Source organism: Artemia franciscana, chromosome 20 (genome assembly GCF_032884065.1).
Source record: "Artemia franciscana chromosome 20, ASM3288406v1, whole genome shotgun sequence".
In the NCBI taxonomy this organism is placed as follows: Eukaryota; Metazoa; Arthropoda; class Branchiopoda; order Anostraca; family Artemiidae; genus Artemia; species Artemia franciscana.
The window spans coordinates 34,177,270-34,194,709 of record NC_088882.1 but is presented as its reverse complement, the minus strand read 5'-3'; the positions used below and the strand labels follow the sequence as shown (position 1 = coordinate 34,194,709).

Below are 17,440 nucleotides of genomic sequence, written 5' to 3'. Positions count from 1 at the left end.
AGTGGTTCGGCTTTTTTAGCTAAACCGCAAGGGATGTATAGGTAATTGGTCTTTGGGGCTTTAGCCTCGATCCCTTATGGTCCACTTTACATCAAATTACAATGACTTATCCAGTTATATTAATATATGATGACTGCAACCATTTAAAGAGTGAGCCCCAGGCCATATTAATAAAAAGTTTAAGAAACGTGTGTTTTTTTTTTCAATTGTGGAGTAAGACACAAAAATTTCACTTAAAGCTAATTCAGGAATGGTATCTACTATTTCGATTAGTTTTAAATGTTAAAAAAAAGGGAAAAAAACGAAAAAAACTAGTGACTCTTAGATGCCATATTTATTATCTATTCTGATTCTTATTCTGGTTCCTCCTTTGTTTCGAAGCGGCTCTTGACTCCGAGGACACTTGTCTTTTTGTAATGCGTTGATTATTAAACACTAGGTAGCCACATAACCTAATATAGTCAGTATTAGAAATGTTGACCCAACGGTTGACCCAATAATTTGCTGTTTCCGGGTTTTAGGCTTAAAAACTAATAACAGAGTTTGATCGAGTGTGAGGAATTTAAAGTTCACTTTTCTGAGTGGTATAGCTAGGGAAAACACCAACAAGGGACAGTAACCCATTCTACGGGTATCCTTGGTATTTATTTTTTCGTAAATTTACTTGTATCTTGTGCTGAAAATGGCTATTCCTCAGCCCATGCAATTTTTATCTATACTCAACAGCTGTAATTATTGCAAGTATACTTTGTATTCTGTTGCGTAGCATAATTGTATCCAAAGTAAAAGCTGAAATATGAGGGGCGGGGTCTGGCAACCTTCATTTATTGGGACCAGTCACTGGTAACAGTCATGGCCAGCTACCTCTTAATAGTTAGATGTGGCATTGTGATATATCAACTGACACGTTGATTGGACGCCCTATGCGCCAGTAACGGCTCTGGAGGATCTTAGTCCTTTATCCTGTTTTGTAATATATCTGTGACAGTTACACAATTCCCGAAAGTTTGGGAAGGCTGTTTCGAACCTCCTCTTCCCCCTCAAAATGCCAATTCACCGGGGGCCAAGATTTTTTAATGAAACGAGTATTTTTTGAATTTTAAGAAGAAAGGCATTTTTTATGAAAAATATATTTTTTAAAATCTTGGGTAGCAATTAAAAGTAAAAAGTTTAAAGTAAAAGGAAATAAAAAAGGAAGAAAATAAGTTAAAAAAGAATCTTCTGAAAGTCTAAAGTCTAATTCACTTTTGAGGAGACATAAATTCTAGTAAAAAAAACTATATTAGAAAACTTATAATTCCCAGAAAAGGTAAATTCCATCGTCCTTCCTTTTTCGGCATTGACTGTTAAAAATTCAGAATGAAAAAAAAACTTTTTAGCCATTCGTTGAAGGCCAACTTGAACCCAGATGGTCACCCAGTGGCAGGGTAAGAGCTCACAAGGAGGGATTTAAACGAAATCGGAATTTCATGCGTCGGGTAAAGAGGGAAGCGTAGGCTCAGGCGGAGGAGAAGTGTACACAGCTATGGTAGTGCTAGGGCCTTGATGCTGGTGTGACTTTTTATTTGTGGTAGTAGCCATCAGTATTAGCACTTAAGACTCTTTATAAAACAGTAACATAAGAGAAACAAATTGAATTGCCAGACAGAAGAGGGACTTACGATTCGTAACATGTATCAGTAATCTGTAATCTTGTAAAGCTGGTGTCAGTAAAGCTGATAAGTATCAGTAAAGTAAATGCAGAGCCCATCTACCAAGTTTAGCTCAATAGTGCCCAATATATGTGTGCTGGTTCGTCAATGGCGTCACCAGTTAAAGCAGTGACTATCCTGACAGTTTTCTGTGCCATCAATATGCAAATTAAGTACAGGAAAGAAACTTTATTTGACCTTTCTTCACCCCTGTATACGGTTGCGCCATCTACTTTTTCGAACTTGGTGACTTTTAATCTTCTGACGAAGCCACCCGATGCTGCTACCGTCCCTTTTTTTAGATGTCAGCACTTTTCACAGTAGAGCTACTTCTACGCACGAACCGCCACGCAAGCCGAGTGATATTTTTTTCTTCTTTTTTTTTGTGTTAGTTTGTTACTTAGCATAGTGAAGCAACGCAAATTAGCTGTTAGCTACGATGTTGTTTAAATAAACCTCTCTCTCTCTCTCTCTCTCTCTCTCTCTCTCTCTCTCTCTCTCTCTCTCTCTCTCTCCTCTAAATCAGTAAAGCTGGAATCAGTAATCTTGATTGCTTTCAATGGTCTGTTGGTGCTCTCCACGTCGAATGATTATGAACTAATACCAAGGAGAGTGGGGTTTCGTGACATCGTTTGTATTTAAATATAGTTTCTAGGCAATCCCGGTTTGCAAAATAATAATCTATAATAATATATATGCATGCTAATAGTACCAGCAACTCAATGCAGTTCCAAGTGACTTGAGGCTAACACAGCTTCTCCGCCTCAGTCAATTCAGACCTTCACGCTTAACCTCCTACTATGAATTTCCAATGTGCCTTGAATATTTTTTGGTAATCTTCCCCCAGCCGCAGAAGTTTGGCTGATTTTTCATCGGGTCCCAGGTGGAGGACCAGGGAGAACAGGGAGTTTCAGTATGCGGCTAGCTGTTCCTCAGGTGGGGGGGGGGGTGAAATCTTTGAGTTTTCGATGATGATGGTTGAAATGGTTCACTTTTTATTTTAATTCAAAACCATTTTCTTGGGGGTTGATCCTCTTTCAAAATTCTTTTTTCTGTTCTAAATAACATTTAACATTTAAAACTAATCGAAATAGTAGTTACCATTCCTGAATTAGCTTTAAGTGAAATTTTTGCGTCTTACTCCACAATTAAAAAAAAAAACGTTTCTTAAACTTTTATTAATATGGCCTGGGGCTCACTCTTTAAATGGTTACAGTCATCGCTGCGAGCATGATAAAGCCAGTCAAACAAAAACAAAACTATCCTATGATATATCCTAATGATATCTGTAGTTCTTGTGGGTATCATTTAACGTTTTATAACATTTTAAATCGTTTATAACGTTAAGAAACGTTTCATAACGTTTCGAAAAACCGTCGTTTCAGAGCCAACTTCTTAAGTGTAAAGAGCACAGAAGGGTGACCTTGAGGAGTACCGCCCTTCAGGGAAATTGCTGCCTTTCAAACCATTCAGTATTGCACTGAGGAGTAGCAGATAAAGAATTAACAAGTAATTACCACAGAAAAAGGATTTGGTAGACAGTTGATACGTCTTTAGGGCTGAAAAATTACTGTATTTCTTGGGTAAGAACTGTTTAAAAAAACTCATAGGAAAAAATTCTTCTTAGAAATAATTTCGGTTATCTTATTGATAATATCTGAATTCATTATCTTCATATATATTGTATATGAAGAATTCTATAAACTTTCTATACCGTCAAAGCTTCTTATCTGTTATTGAATTTCAAGCTTAGTTCTGATTCCGAACCATGTTTTCGTGAGATTCATGAGTAATTTTGTCTTCACGGCTTTGTGCTTTCTTTGCTTTCGCATACCCTTTCTACTTACCTTACCCTGATTTCTCCAGGTACGCATTTAAAGCTTGGTCGACTCTGGCTAAGCTTACAGTCACGCCACTGACCCTCGTCCCTAATCCAATAACTGACCACGCCAGGAATCGAGCCCTCGCCCTTCGGATGGAGGATTCCAAATCCCACGCGTCAACCATTCCCCTAGGACGTCTGCGTTCATTTGCGTTCTATTAAAACAATTGTTAGCAGTGTGTTTTGTTTTTACAATATTGTTAGCAGTATGCTAACAATATTGTTAGCACAATATTGTTAGCACAATATTGTGCTTAACAATATTGTTAGGACAATATTGTTAGCACTGCTAACAATATTGTTAGCAGTGTGCTTTGTTTTTTCAAAACGTCGACAATAAACAAAAACTAAACTGCAATAATAATCAAGATGACTGGAAAGAACTAATGAAAATAAATTGAATATTAAATGCTATTAATCCCTGGAAACTCAGCAATTCAAGATTTTTTTTACACTTTTCTTTCAAAATTACAAATATGAAAAATTATATTGTAAGATTTGTTTTCAGTAAAGGCTAAATGACGCAATAAGCTTTAGAACCTTTATGGTTAGAGGAGAGAGAAGGGATGGTATCCTTCTTGAAGCAATTTTGTTCGTTTTAAGATTTATCTGTTCATCTATATTAGAATTTCTTATCTTTGTGTTTTATATGATCATTTATTTTAATTCATGGTCGTTTTACTGTGAATTATTATAGGACTTAATTTCTGCTGATCTTTAGTTTAATATTGCTCTTTACTTTTATTTAAAGAAGTTCTTTTTCGGGAAGTTTTTTTAAAAATTAACTTATGTTCATTTTCGATTGCCAAAGTTTGTTATTGGTAGGCCAGGGCATTTTATTATTTGATTCTAATTAATTAGGGCTAGTGTCCTTTTATATATTTCAACACCCAATCAGAGTTCCCTGAAAATTTAACTGTATGCCATTAGTCTTTCCTGAGATAATTACAGATGTGCCCCTTTGACTACCGGGATGCACATATTGTCTTCTATTTGAGTGCAACATCCACCTCAATATTCTCTGAAAGTTTCAATTTATTATGCTTAGCAGTTCCTGAAATATTTCACATATTGTACAAATCGTTCTAATAAAATGGATGTAGGATACATAGAATCTTTGATTTAGTTCAATATCTCCAGAAAGTTTCAGCTTAATACCATTGGGCGATCCTGATATATTGCACCTGCGTTCTTTTGGCCACTGGGATGCATATAATATTATATTGATGAAGTTCAATATTCTCTTCAACTCCGAAATTTTCAACTTAAAACCCTTCATAATTCCCAAGATATTGCAGAAGTTCTGTTTTGACAACGTGGATGCATTTAATTTTTTATTCTGCTTAACATCCATCGCAGAGACATAGTTATTAGACCTTCTGACTAATTTCGACAAGTGGCTATTTCATAATTTTGACCAGTCTCGAGGGGGGGGGGGGTTAAAAAGGAAAAGGGAGCCCTTTGTCTTCCAAGAACAGATCAACATGCCCTGAAAGTTTCAAAATAATGCCCTCAGCTGTTCCTAAGATGTAAGTTAAAATCCTTACCCATTCGTTAAGATATTGCTGATACGCCTTTTTGATCACTTGGATGCAGACACTTTCTTTTGATTTAGCTCAACCTACCCCTAACATTCTCCGAAATTTCCCTTCAATGCAATCAGTTTTTTCGGGCACCCCCATGATCAAACATTACCTCCTTTCTCAATGAAAATCCTTCATTTAAAAAATGGACAAACAGTTTGATTTATATTTCTTGTTCCATGGGCTGTAGGGGCGTGACATTCCTGAATGCATAGCTATTAAAAGTTGCGACAATTTTGAATAAAATGGCTTTTGAATATTTATATCAGTTTTCAAGGGGGGGATCTAAATAGAGGAGCATATTGCCCTCCTTTTGTCAACACCTCTCTTGACATAAGTCCTCGACGTTTTCCAAAAGTTTTAGTTTAAGTGAGTCTTTTGAGACTCAGAATCAAACATGTTCACTTTCCCCAATAACCAACCTTATATAAAAAAGATGAGCAAATGATATAGTTTACAACACTTGCTGTACCTGAAAAGGGAATGGGAGGGAGACTGGTTGCTTTCCGACCATTTTTTAACATCCTCCCTACATGCCTTAAAAATTTAAATTTGATACTCTCAGCTCTTGTAGAAGATATTGTAGTTTTGCCTATTTAATAAATTGGATACACATAGTATCTTTTTACTATTTAGTATGTTCCTCAACATACCCAGGAGTTTAACCTTAATATCCTATGCCTTTTCGAACATATCCAAAATCAAACGATCACGTTTATCTTAATAATAAATCCTTCTGTAACAAAGGGCAAATCGGGTAATTTAGAATCCTTGTCCTGGATACTGGGTGTGCAAAATAACTACTGAAAACTCTGATCTGTGTTGAGGGGAGGGGGCACCTAAAAAGGACAATTATAGTAAAGGGTGGTGGTTGTCCTATAATCCCTCTAACAATTTCAACTTGATAACCTCAGCCGTTCTTTAGATATTGGCGATATTCCAGTTTTACAGCCAGCCAGCACATAGTGAGTTCGGATATTATTCGGTATCTCTGTCGGCAATTCCTTAAAGTTTCACATTATTACTCTAGGGTTTTTTGAAGACCCATGATTAAACATACGCTCCTTTCATCACAATAACACTGCCAAAGTAAAGAGCAATGTGGGCACAGTGTATTATTTATTTATTGTTTTCGTCTTAGACCAGGGCAATTTGTATCCAAGGACTTGTCGTAGAAACTTCGAAAAGGGCTCATTCAAATGGAAATCGAAAGGTTTGGTGCCCTTTTTAATAGTTGAACGTGATTGGAGGGCAACTAACCCCCTCTGAGGTCCACTATTCCCCAAAAAACATCAAATCAGAATTTTGAGATAGTCATTTTGTTCAACGTAATTGAAAGGTCCGAAAATTATGTATTTGAGGATGACAAACCCCCCACAGCTCTCAGGGCGAGATTTATAAGTTATGCTCTGGGGGCATATAAGTTTACATAGAAAGGGTGATCGTATAAACTTTGGAGGGAGCTCATTGAATTGGTAATCAAAAGCTATAGTGCCTTATTTAATATTCAGTGATCTGAGAGTGCATAGAACCCCACCCACGCCTCGTATTTTGTCGAAATGCATCTGATAGAAATTTTGAGATGGTCATTTGTTGTTGTAGAAACTTGTAAAAATATTAAAATATACTTGTAATTGTTCAGTGTAGTTAAAAGGTCCGTAAATTATGTCTTTGGGGATGACACCCCCCCCCAGCAGCCCTCGCGGTAAGGGTTGTAAGTTCTTTCCTGGGGGCATATAAGGATTATTTGACTATGCTGAACAAAATGGCTGTCTTGAAATTTTGATCCGATGGCTTTGGGGAAAAATGAGCCTGGGAGGGGCCCCAGTTGCCCACCAATTTTTTTGGTCACTTAAAAAGGCTTTTAAATTTACGTTAGAATGAGCCCTCTTACGACATTCTAGGATCATTGGATCGATACGATCACCCCTGGGAAAAAAACAAGCAAAAAAACATAAATAAATAAACATGCATCCGTGACCTTTCTTCTGGCAAAAAATATATAAAATTCCACATTTTTGCAGCTAGGAGCTTGAAACTTCTACGGCAGGGTTCTCTGATACGCTGAATCTGATGGTGTAATTTTCATTAAGATTCTGTGACCTTTAGTGGGTGTTTTCCCCTTTTTTCGAAAATAAACCAAATTGCCTCTGGCTCGTAACTTTTCATTGGTACGACTTGATTTGATAATCCTTCATTTAAAGTTTAAAGTAAACTTTATATTATTTATGATATAATTATTATTTATATTTATGATTATTTATGATTTAATGATATTTATATTTAATGATTATTTATATTTATGATAAAACTTGTGTATTTAAAATCAACGTAAAAATCTGATTCACTTGATGCATATATTGGTATCAATTCCGTTTTTTAGAGTTTCAGTTACTATTGAGCCGACTAACTCCTTACTACAGTTCGTTACCACGGTTCAATTTCTGTGTGTTTTGAGTTTCATTTATTTGTTGATAGTTATTTTTGGTAGTTCAACACTTGGAAGAGTATTTGACTGTATTTCCGCTCATTGTTAGCCTAAATTAATGGGGCTCTTTACTTTACTTCGAAAAACATGTTTTGTGGTTAAAGTTTTTTAAATTAATCCCAATAAAGAACCTTATATTTATAAAATGGGCAACTTGCATAACATACAGCAATTGCACTGGGGGCTATGGGGATATTGTCAATCCCTTGAGTGTAATTACTTGACCTTCGGATGATTTTGATTAAAATGGCTATCTCAAAATGTTGATTTGATTCGTATTTTTTCGAGGGGGGTGCATTGGGGACTAGTTGCCCTTCGATCATTTTTGACCCTTAAAAAGGGAATTATAACTTTCAATTTCCAATCGAATGAGTCCCTTTCAAAGTGCATTCGACAACCCCTTCCATACGAAGCGCCCTTGAAAAAATATTTAATACATTGAAGACATAAAGGACTTTACTATGGGCAACGCGGTTGTGATTTGTCACCATTATTAACATAGCTTATAAGAAATATGCAAGGTTGTAATTTTTAGCCAAGGAATTTGTCGAATTGTTTTTTATTATTATTTTTCCTTTTCAGACTTTGGTAGATGACTCTAGTGAGGACGAAGCAGAAGAAAAGGCAGGTGGTCTTCATGGTGGTCTAGTTTGTAAAAGCAAAAAACAGATGCAAAAAGCCGTCAACAAGAAAATCACACGAATCTTGCACAAGTCAAAAGCAATGAATAAAAAGAAAATGGAACAGACAAAGAAAAACATAAAGAAGAAAAAGCAGAGAGAAAAACTTACTAAGAGGAAGTAGCAGATAATAATTTGATATTATGTTAAAATAAACTCGTTTCAATTTTTCATTTTATAACTTCTTTGATTCATTTAAGATAGCTTTAATAAATGACAGAAGAAGTAGTTCTTCGTGTATAAGATAGAATATTATCAGTTACTTTTCAGATATGTAAATCTGAAATCAAAGGGCGTAATCCCCCCTCCAAAAACAAACAAACAAGAGGACACTAATGAAATGCCTAAAAATCAGAAAATGAAAAATATTCCCACTCCCGAGAAATATTTCTAAATCTCTGTAAAAACAAAGCTCCTGGTACTACTTGCCTCGTGAATTTACCTGGAAACTTAATGGTGGTTATATTTTCTTATAAGTATGAGCCAATCAAAGAATTTTGAGAAAAAAATATGATTGGCTCAAATTCATGTTAGTTAAATATCGGTATTAGCAAAACTGTCATTGTGAATAAACCTTCAGTTACTTTAGTCATCAATATTGGTGAAGAATATCATCATGATAAAAAATAATAATTTCTATTTTCAAGCTATCAATTGCTTAAATTGCCAAAGGGGGAGTGAATCTCACATCTTTATCCAGATACTAGAATGACAGTAACATGAAGGTAATATATTCCATGAATATAATGTAATGTTTTATATAATATATTATGGCATGAATGTAAATATAGTATAATTGCATATAGTATGATTGCATTTTATGCTATCTTATACTCGTAAATTTAAAAACAGGAAATTGATCACGTTTCCATTGATTCATTGATTATCATTTCTGTGGACTCGGACTAGAAACAGGCTAATAAACCTGTTTATAAACTTTCATGTGATTCAGATGTCCATTTTTAAACTTGTTTTGACAGAAAAAATTTATCCGCTACACAAATAGCGGACAACTACAAGCTCAACTAAAACTTATTCATTTATTTTGAAAAATTGTGGGTATTTTCAGGTTAGTGAAGTTTTGAGTTAATATTTGGTGTTATATTTTTGTCACTAATACTGTTTGGTGTGCAAGTATTGTGTGTTATTAAGGTATTATGCGTTTTATTTTGCGTGTTTATTATTGCTGTGTTATCATTAAGTTACGGTATCGTTATTTTAGTTACGGTATCGTTATCGTTCATCACGCTCGGTTGGCGTAAATATTCATGAAACCAGTTACTTAATATATGAAGGGGCTGTATAGCCGATTTGTAAGTAGAAATCTTTGATTATCCCATTGATTTTCAAAAACCGAACTATTCGTAATTTATTTGAAGGGTTTCAACACACTCATGAAACAATAGGTTATCTTGGCTAAGACGCAAATGGACACGTATAAAATCTGTAGTGTCACAAGCTGGGAGTTAGAAATTGGTACCATAGCCACCTTTGACCCCCTCCCCTCCAAGTTCCTAGGTTCTTCTTATTCAAATTAGTAATTTTATGGTTTTATTTTTATGTATTAAGTACTACTAAGATGGCGCTTGTTACTCTGAAAATGGTCACGCACGAGGTTGTGAAGATTATATTGAAAACCATGTTGTGGAAAATAGTGTTTGGAAATCTAAAACCGTGACTCTAATAGATTGTGGAATTGTGGATTGATAGATTCAGTTCTATAAAAAAGTAGGCTTTTCCTCCTCAACGCCTCGCTCTTTACGCTAAAGTTTGACTCTTTCTCTTAACTGTATTTTTAAAAGAGTAAGAAACTTTAGCGCAAAGAGCGGGGCGTTGAGGAGGAAAAGCCCCTTTCATATAAGGAGTAATTTCTGTTCATTTTAAATTTGAATGTTGCTCCTTGCTTTCATTTAAAAAAACTTGTTTTTTTTTGTTTAATTTCTGGACGTTTTTGAATTAATGCATGTTTTGATCTTGGCTCTCCGTACATAAATAACTAAAACAAAATTTGCATATTAATTAATTGCAATTAATCGGAAGATTTTGAGAAAAAAGGAGCGAGGGAGGAGGCCTAGTTGCCCTCCAAGTTTTTGATTACTTAAAAAAGCAACTAGAACTTTTAATTTTTTACAAACGTTTTCATTGGTAAAAAATATACGTAACTTATGAATTAACTTACGTAACGAACTTCTATATTCGTATGTTTTTATTGCGTATATGAGGGGATTCAACCCTCGCCGATACCTCGCTCTTTACACTAAAGCTTAGATTTTGTCCCAATTCCTTAAGAATGACCTCTGAATCACAAAGGCCGTATTTTTGTTCTAGTTATATAAGAATGACTCCTGAATTACAAAGGCTGTTTAATTAGAATAATAACCTCTTTTAAAAGTTAAAAAAGAAACTCAAGCGTAAGAAAGAGCTATTGAGGAGAGGCGACCCATCTCATATACGCAATATTTTCTGTTTGTTTAAAGTTTTAATGTTGCTTCTTACTTTCAGTTGAAAAAACTTATTTTTATTTAATTGCTAATCGTTTTTTAAATAATGCCGGGAAATCCAGCTCCCCCTCCAAGGGAAATTCCCTTCCGCTATGAGGAATTTCTCCATGGAAAGATTCTCCCACGTAACTTAAATTAGCGATATTTGACAATTATTTTTGTAAGGCATAGTAACAAAACAGCCAAAGAGGTCGAAACTATTTTTATGGAAATCAAAATCACAAGTTGATAATTCTCAAATGACTGAAATGAATGAAAGAAAAGTTTAAAAGATATATGCAATAACTTCTGTTTTCGTTTCAAGTTTAGATGTAATTTCTTACTTTCACTTGGAAAAAACTTGTAACGCCTCGCTCTTTACGGTAAAGTTTGACTCCTTCTCTTAATTCTATTTTTAAAACAGTAAGAAACTTTAGCGTAAAGAGCGGGGCGTTGAGGAGGAAAAGCCCCTTTCATATACGGAGTAATTTCTGTTCATTTTAAATTTTAATGTTGCTCCTTACTTTCATTTAAAAACACTTTTTTTTTTATTTAATTTCTGGACGTTTTTGAATTAATGCATGTTTTGATCTTGGCTCTCCGTACATAAATAATTAAAACGAAATTTGCATATTAATTAATTGCCATTAATCGGAAGATTTTGAGGAAAATGGAGCAAGGGAGGAGGCCTAGTTGCCCTCCAAGTTTTTGATTACTTAAAAAAGCAACTAGAAATTTAATTTTTTACAAACGTTTTCATTGGTAAAAAATATACGTAACTTACGAATTAACTTACGTAACGAACTTCTATATTCGTATGTTTTTATTGCGTATATGAGGGGATTCAACCCTCGTCGATACCTCGCTCTTTACACTAAAGCTTAGATTTTGTCCCAATTCCTTAAGAATGACCTCTGAATCACAAAGGCCGTATTTTTATTCCAGTTATATAAGAATGACTCCTGAATCACAAAGGCTGTTTAATTAGAATAATAACCTCTTTTAAAAGTTAAAAAAGAAACTTAAGCGTAAGAAAGAGCTATTGAGGAGAGGCGACCCATCTCATATACGCAATATTTTCTGTTTGTTTAAAGTTTTAATGTTGCTTCTTACTTTCGGTTGAAAAAATTTATTTTTATTTAATTGCTAATCGTTTTTTAAATAATGCCGGGAAATCCAACTCCCCCTCCAAGGAAAATTCCCTTCCCCTATGAGGAATTTCTCCATAGAAAGATTTTCCCATGTAACTTAAATTAGCTATATTTACGCGACTATTTTTGTAAAGCATAGTAACAAAACAGCCTAAGAGGTCGAAACTATTTTTATGAAATCAAAATCACAAGTTGACAATTCTCAAATAACTGAAATGAATGAAAGAAAAGTTTAAAAGATGTATGCAATAACTTCTGTTCAATTTAAACATTTTGAGAAAAAGGAGCGGAGGGAGGAGGCCTAGTTGCCCTCCAATTTTTTGATTACTTAAAAGGCTACTAGAACTTCTAATTTTTACAAACTTTTTCATTGGTAAAAAAATATACATAACTTATGAATTAACTTACGAAACGAACTTCTATATTCATACGTTTTTATTGCGTATATGAGGGGGTTCAACCCTTGTCGATACCTCGCTCTTTACACTAAAGCTTAAATTTTGTCCCAGTTCCTTAAGAATGACCTCTGAATCACAAAGGCCGTAGAATAAATAGTTGAAATTACTAAAAATACTTTAGCGTAAAGAGTGAGGTATAACAAGGAAGTATACGAGGTATACGAGTATACGGTATACGAGTATACGAGGAGGCAAACCTTTCATATGCGTAATAATTTTTGTTCGTTTTAAGTTTTAATGCTGTTCCTTACTTTCGGTAGAAAAAACTTTTATGTTTATTTTTTCAAATAATGCTAGAAAATCCCGCGCCCCCTTCATTGAAATTCTCGTCCCCCATGAGAGGTTCTTCCATGGAAATATCCTCCCACGCACCCCCCCCCCTCAAATCTCACCCCTAAACCAAAAAATCCCCCTGAAAACGTCTGTACACTTCCCAGTAACCATTACTATATGTAAACACAGGTCAAAGTTTGTAACTTGCAACCCCTCCCATGGGGACTGCAGGGGAATAAGTTGTCCCTAAATACATAGTTAATAGGTTTTTTGACTATGGTGAATAAAATGGCTACCTCAGAATTTTGATCCGGTGACTTTGGGGAAAAAATGAGCGTGGGAGGTGGCCTAGGTGCCCTCCAATTTTTTGGTCACTTAAAAAGGGCACTAAAACTTTTAATTTCCGTTAGAATAAGCCCTCTCGCAACATTCTAGGACCACTTCTACAATAAGGTTCTCTGATACGCTGAATCTGATCTACAATAAATCCCAAGTCATAACTTACAACCCTTGCCCAAAGGGTTATCTGGGGGGGGGGGTCATCTTCAAACACATAATTTTCAGACCTGCTTCTATCTGAAGAATGTTGGTTTAAAATGGTTGAAGCAACGAAGCACCTGTTCGAGCACCACTTAGTCCAAACAGAAAAGCCAACACGTTCACTTACTATTAACAGCCACCTCCTCAGTTTTAAGATGAAATTACTGTCGATGCTAGAATAAGTCGGACGGACGAGAATCACAACATTTTATGGAGCATTTCATGCATGGCATATTCATGCTCCATATAATTGGATTTCCTATACTTCAGTAACGACGGGATAATTTCAGAGCTGTGACAAAAGTTCAGAGAAAACCTCTTGAAAATCCTAGGTGCCTACATAGTATAAGCCTTTTTTCATGAATTCCTTGCCTTCTCTCTCAATGAGTTGACTCAAAAATGAGCTGTGTGAATTCTTATTTACAGAGCATAAAGCCCGAATGTCCGTCGAAATTTCAGTTTCTTGTTTATCATTGCGCGAACAAAGACACATTTCATAATACCTGAAGAGGCCATTGAGTTTGCTAGAACACTCCTCGCTCTAAATGCCTCGGAAAAAAGATTTTTTCAATCGCTTATGAAGGTTAAAAAGTATCTCCAAGCAACATGACTGACGAGTGACAATGATTTATTAGAAATTGTCACCCAGTCAAAAATATTAACTGCAAAATTGACTTTGACACATTTTTTGCTCTAAAGTTACAGTGGCTCCCACTTGAAGTGGCTCTTCACTTATACTGCAGTTACACTATGAGCAGATTAACATCTTTTTGTATTGAATATGTTTGTGTATTTATAAATTCTTAATTATTACATAATTATTGTACATAAATTATTCATAATTATTCACAATACATAATTATATGCACAAAACATTAATATATATATATATATATATATATATATATATATATATATATATATATATATATATATATATATATATATAAGTATTCACAAACTGTAAGTTGCCCATTGCTCAATTTAGTGTGACTTCCCCCTTCTTAGGATTTTTGCTAATTTATTCGAGTTTCGACTGCTATTGATGGACAGCCAGTCGCAGAATGGATAGGAAGTGACATGGAATTCACCTCCCCCCTCCTCTCTTTATTTTTCCAAATTTACGCTATTATTGCTTAGGGATGGGTCTAGGCCTGGACGGGGCACATGTTTGTGACTATGTCAAGTATTATTAGTAGCGAACCATTAATAGATTTAAAAAAAAGTCTTGGAGTATTGTATACCTAATAATTCAAAAAGCAAACGCTACCTATTGCTCAGTTTGGCTTTGCTACCTCCTTTCTAGCTTTTTTAAGAATTATTTCGCAAAAAATCGGCTGGCTATTTAGTTTCAGCTAATTTCGGCTGGCTATTTAGACATACAATTCATCATTTTAATTTCGGCTGGCTATTTAGACATGCAATTCACCCCCCCCCCAAATTTTTCTAAATCAAATACACTATTACGTCAATGACTAAGTCAAGAATTGTTAGTAGCCCACCGTAAACAGATTAAAAAAGGAATCTTGGAGTTTAATTTTTTCTTGAGAAGGGGTCTCAGCAAGTCGACATAAATTTGTCAAATAATAAAGAAAAGAATTTTCCGTAGTCGCAGTAATTACTTAAACATGCAATTTGATAGATAGATAGATAATTTTTTATTTGCAACAATCAAATAAATAAATATGACAAACCAGTGCACATGCCTGGTGGCATTTGTACTGCCTTGAGGCAGCAAATTATTGATTTTTCCTCATTGGCCTTGTAAAAAAACTTCCAGCAGACAAGTAAATTTATCAAAGTTTGGAGTTCAAAGTTAAGCTTAAAAATCAACACAGGAAGGATAAAAATACATTTAAAACTTTCATTGTTTTAGCAACCACTAAAACGTGACTGACCCAGGTTACTTTCAATCAGTCAAAGTAATAGTAACAACTATCCATTGTTGTTGTTTGGGGTTTGACGCGTTCGACCAATAGGTCATATGCGTTCGTATCACTCAGTTGTTCTGTGCCTTCTATAATCACTAGCTTGCTTGGGTGTCACTTCAGTCAGTATTTACTGAACCAGAACAGTATCACTTAACTTGCTAATGGAGGGGGGGTTATTTGCCTGCAGCAACTGCCTGCCAACTATCCGTAGATGAATTCTCTGGAAGTGCTAAAATATATCCTTCTTCAAACTTCTAATCGCCTATACTATTCAATCTTCAATCGCAAACTCTTCAATCGCCTATACTCTTCAATCGCAAACTCTTCAATCGCCTATACTAGAGAGCGTCCATGCTTGAGCTAGTAAAGAAATAACCACAGTTCAAGGCATAGTTCTGTTGTTTTCTGGAGCTAGCTTCGAAGATATTCTATATAATGATTTCCGTTCGTTCTAAGTTTTAATATTGCTCCTTACTTTCAACTGAAAAAATTTGTATTTTTTATTTAATTGTATAACACGATGTGATTTTTTTCAGATTATTGAATAACTAGGTGTAACAAATTATTGCCTTCAAAGTATGAAGCAAAAAAGGCCTTAATCAAAGTAAGTTGTACTTAAACAGGTTTATTATAAAACACCTTAGCGTCTAGCATATACGTTTAGAAAACACATTAAAATACAATGTAAGAAAAAAAGTAGGGTCCATACGGTTGAAGTGAAAACCCTAGAAACGGGTAGTGTTCTAAGCCTATCTTCCAAAATCTGAGTTTGATCCATCAAAAAAAAAATGTTTAAAACCTTCAAAATATAAAGCAAAAAAAGTCTAATTACGACCATGTTGGTCCTACCCTCTTGGAGCGCTCTCCCCCAAAGCACCCGGCAAAGATTGAGACCTTAGGGAAAAGGCTGGACCTTAAGAATGGTTAAAGGTAAGAAATGGAAAAAAAAAAGTTCAATTGAAAGTTTTTTTCAGGTGTCCGGAAATTCATCTGAGCCATAAACCCTTGTAAAAAAAAGGATCGAATTTTAAAATATTGTAGCAATGCTCTGTTAACCCCATGCTTAATTCATTTCACCCTGATAAGAAAGTTTGGTATAAATTGATAACATAGAAAGTTTTGCATACCCCTAGTTCATAAATAAAACCTTCGGAAAATGCCAAAATTTCTGTTTATTTCACTTAGGAGAATAGAGTGATATGTGTTTGAACTACTCCAGGAACTAGCTACCAAAAGAAAGTGGGGCTGCTGAGGAAATCCCCCCGAAAGGTAAAGTCCTCTGAAATGGGATGAAAAGCCACGCGCTCTTTAACTAAGAAAATAACAATGATATGAGAAAAAGTTTAAATATAGGCAAATAATCAGTTAAAAGTACACGATGTTTTGGGTACCTCCCCTTCCGAACAAGAAAGGCCCCTCCCCAAACAAAATGTGGATACAACACAGCCGGAGCTTCCCTCCTGGAGCACTCTCCCCAAAACGATCCGGCAAGGGTTGAAACCTCTGCGAAGATCGGGACCCTGGTAAAATTCAAGGCACTAATATATAATAAAAAAAAGAAAAAAGGACACGAGGGTGAACTTCTAACACAAGTGGATTATCATGGTATACCACATTGTTTCAAAAGAGGGGTGCAGCCATCCCCCGCTTATTCAGTAATGGAATGTTGCCTTCCTTCCAAGCAAGCTTCAGCCCGCAGTTCTAGGTGGTCGCCTATTATCTGATATTATGAGAGCAGAATACGACCTAGTTTTGTATTGTATGTTGTGAGCGGTGTATAAAAACTAAAAACGGGTGATATTCTTAAAATACTTTCCTCTCTGTGAATAATGGTAAGTCCTTCATTTTAGAAAAAATAATGTTAGGATGGGTTAAATTTGATCAAACATGAGAGAACATAGAAATAACCTGACTGGTGGAGAGAGATGGGTGGCTCTAAAACCAGGTTGGAATCATGTCTCTCACGAAAACATATGTTTACAAGACAAAGGGTGAGAGGAATATCGCAGTAGAGCTGTTTGCCATATTAAGTACTTTCAAAAAAACAAGAAAAAAAAGACTTGAGGTTGAACTTCTAAGTATAAACAGATTATCTAATTCCATCGCAAAATGTACGTCACGATTGTAATGGTATGCCCCTTTGTTTCTAAGCACTGTTCGTCCCCTTAGAAACAGCTAAAATTACCAAAGTTTGGTCCCAGGAGATGTCTAAAAAACTCTCTCCAGGATATGTTTACAAGTCCGTTAATTTTTAAAAGACATGATATCATACAATATGTCTCA

The 17,440-nt window shown here is 35.2% G+C and overlaps 1 protein-coding gene across 1 annotated transcript in view; it reads left to right on the top strand.

Annotated features, from left to right (window-relative positions):
* LOC136040167 (nucleolar protein 12-like) overlaps positions 1 to 8,552 on the top strand; it is a 32,318-nt gene extending 23,766 nt beyond the window's left edge. The window contains exon 4 of the mRNA XM_065724292.1: positions 8,227 to 8,552. Coding sequence (XP_065580364.1) covers positions 8,227 to 8,448 — 222 coding nt within the window. The 3' untranslated portion in view covers positions 8,449 to 8,552. The remainder of the gene's footprint in view (positions 1 to 8,226) is intronic.
* Positions 8,553 to 17,440: the final 8,888 nt, after the last annotated feature.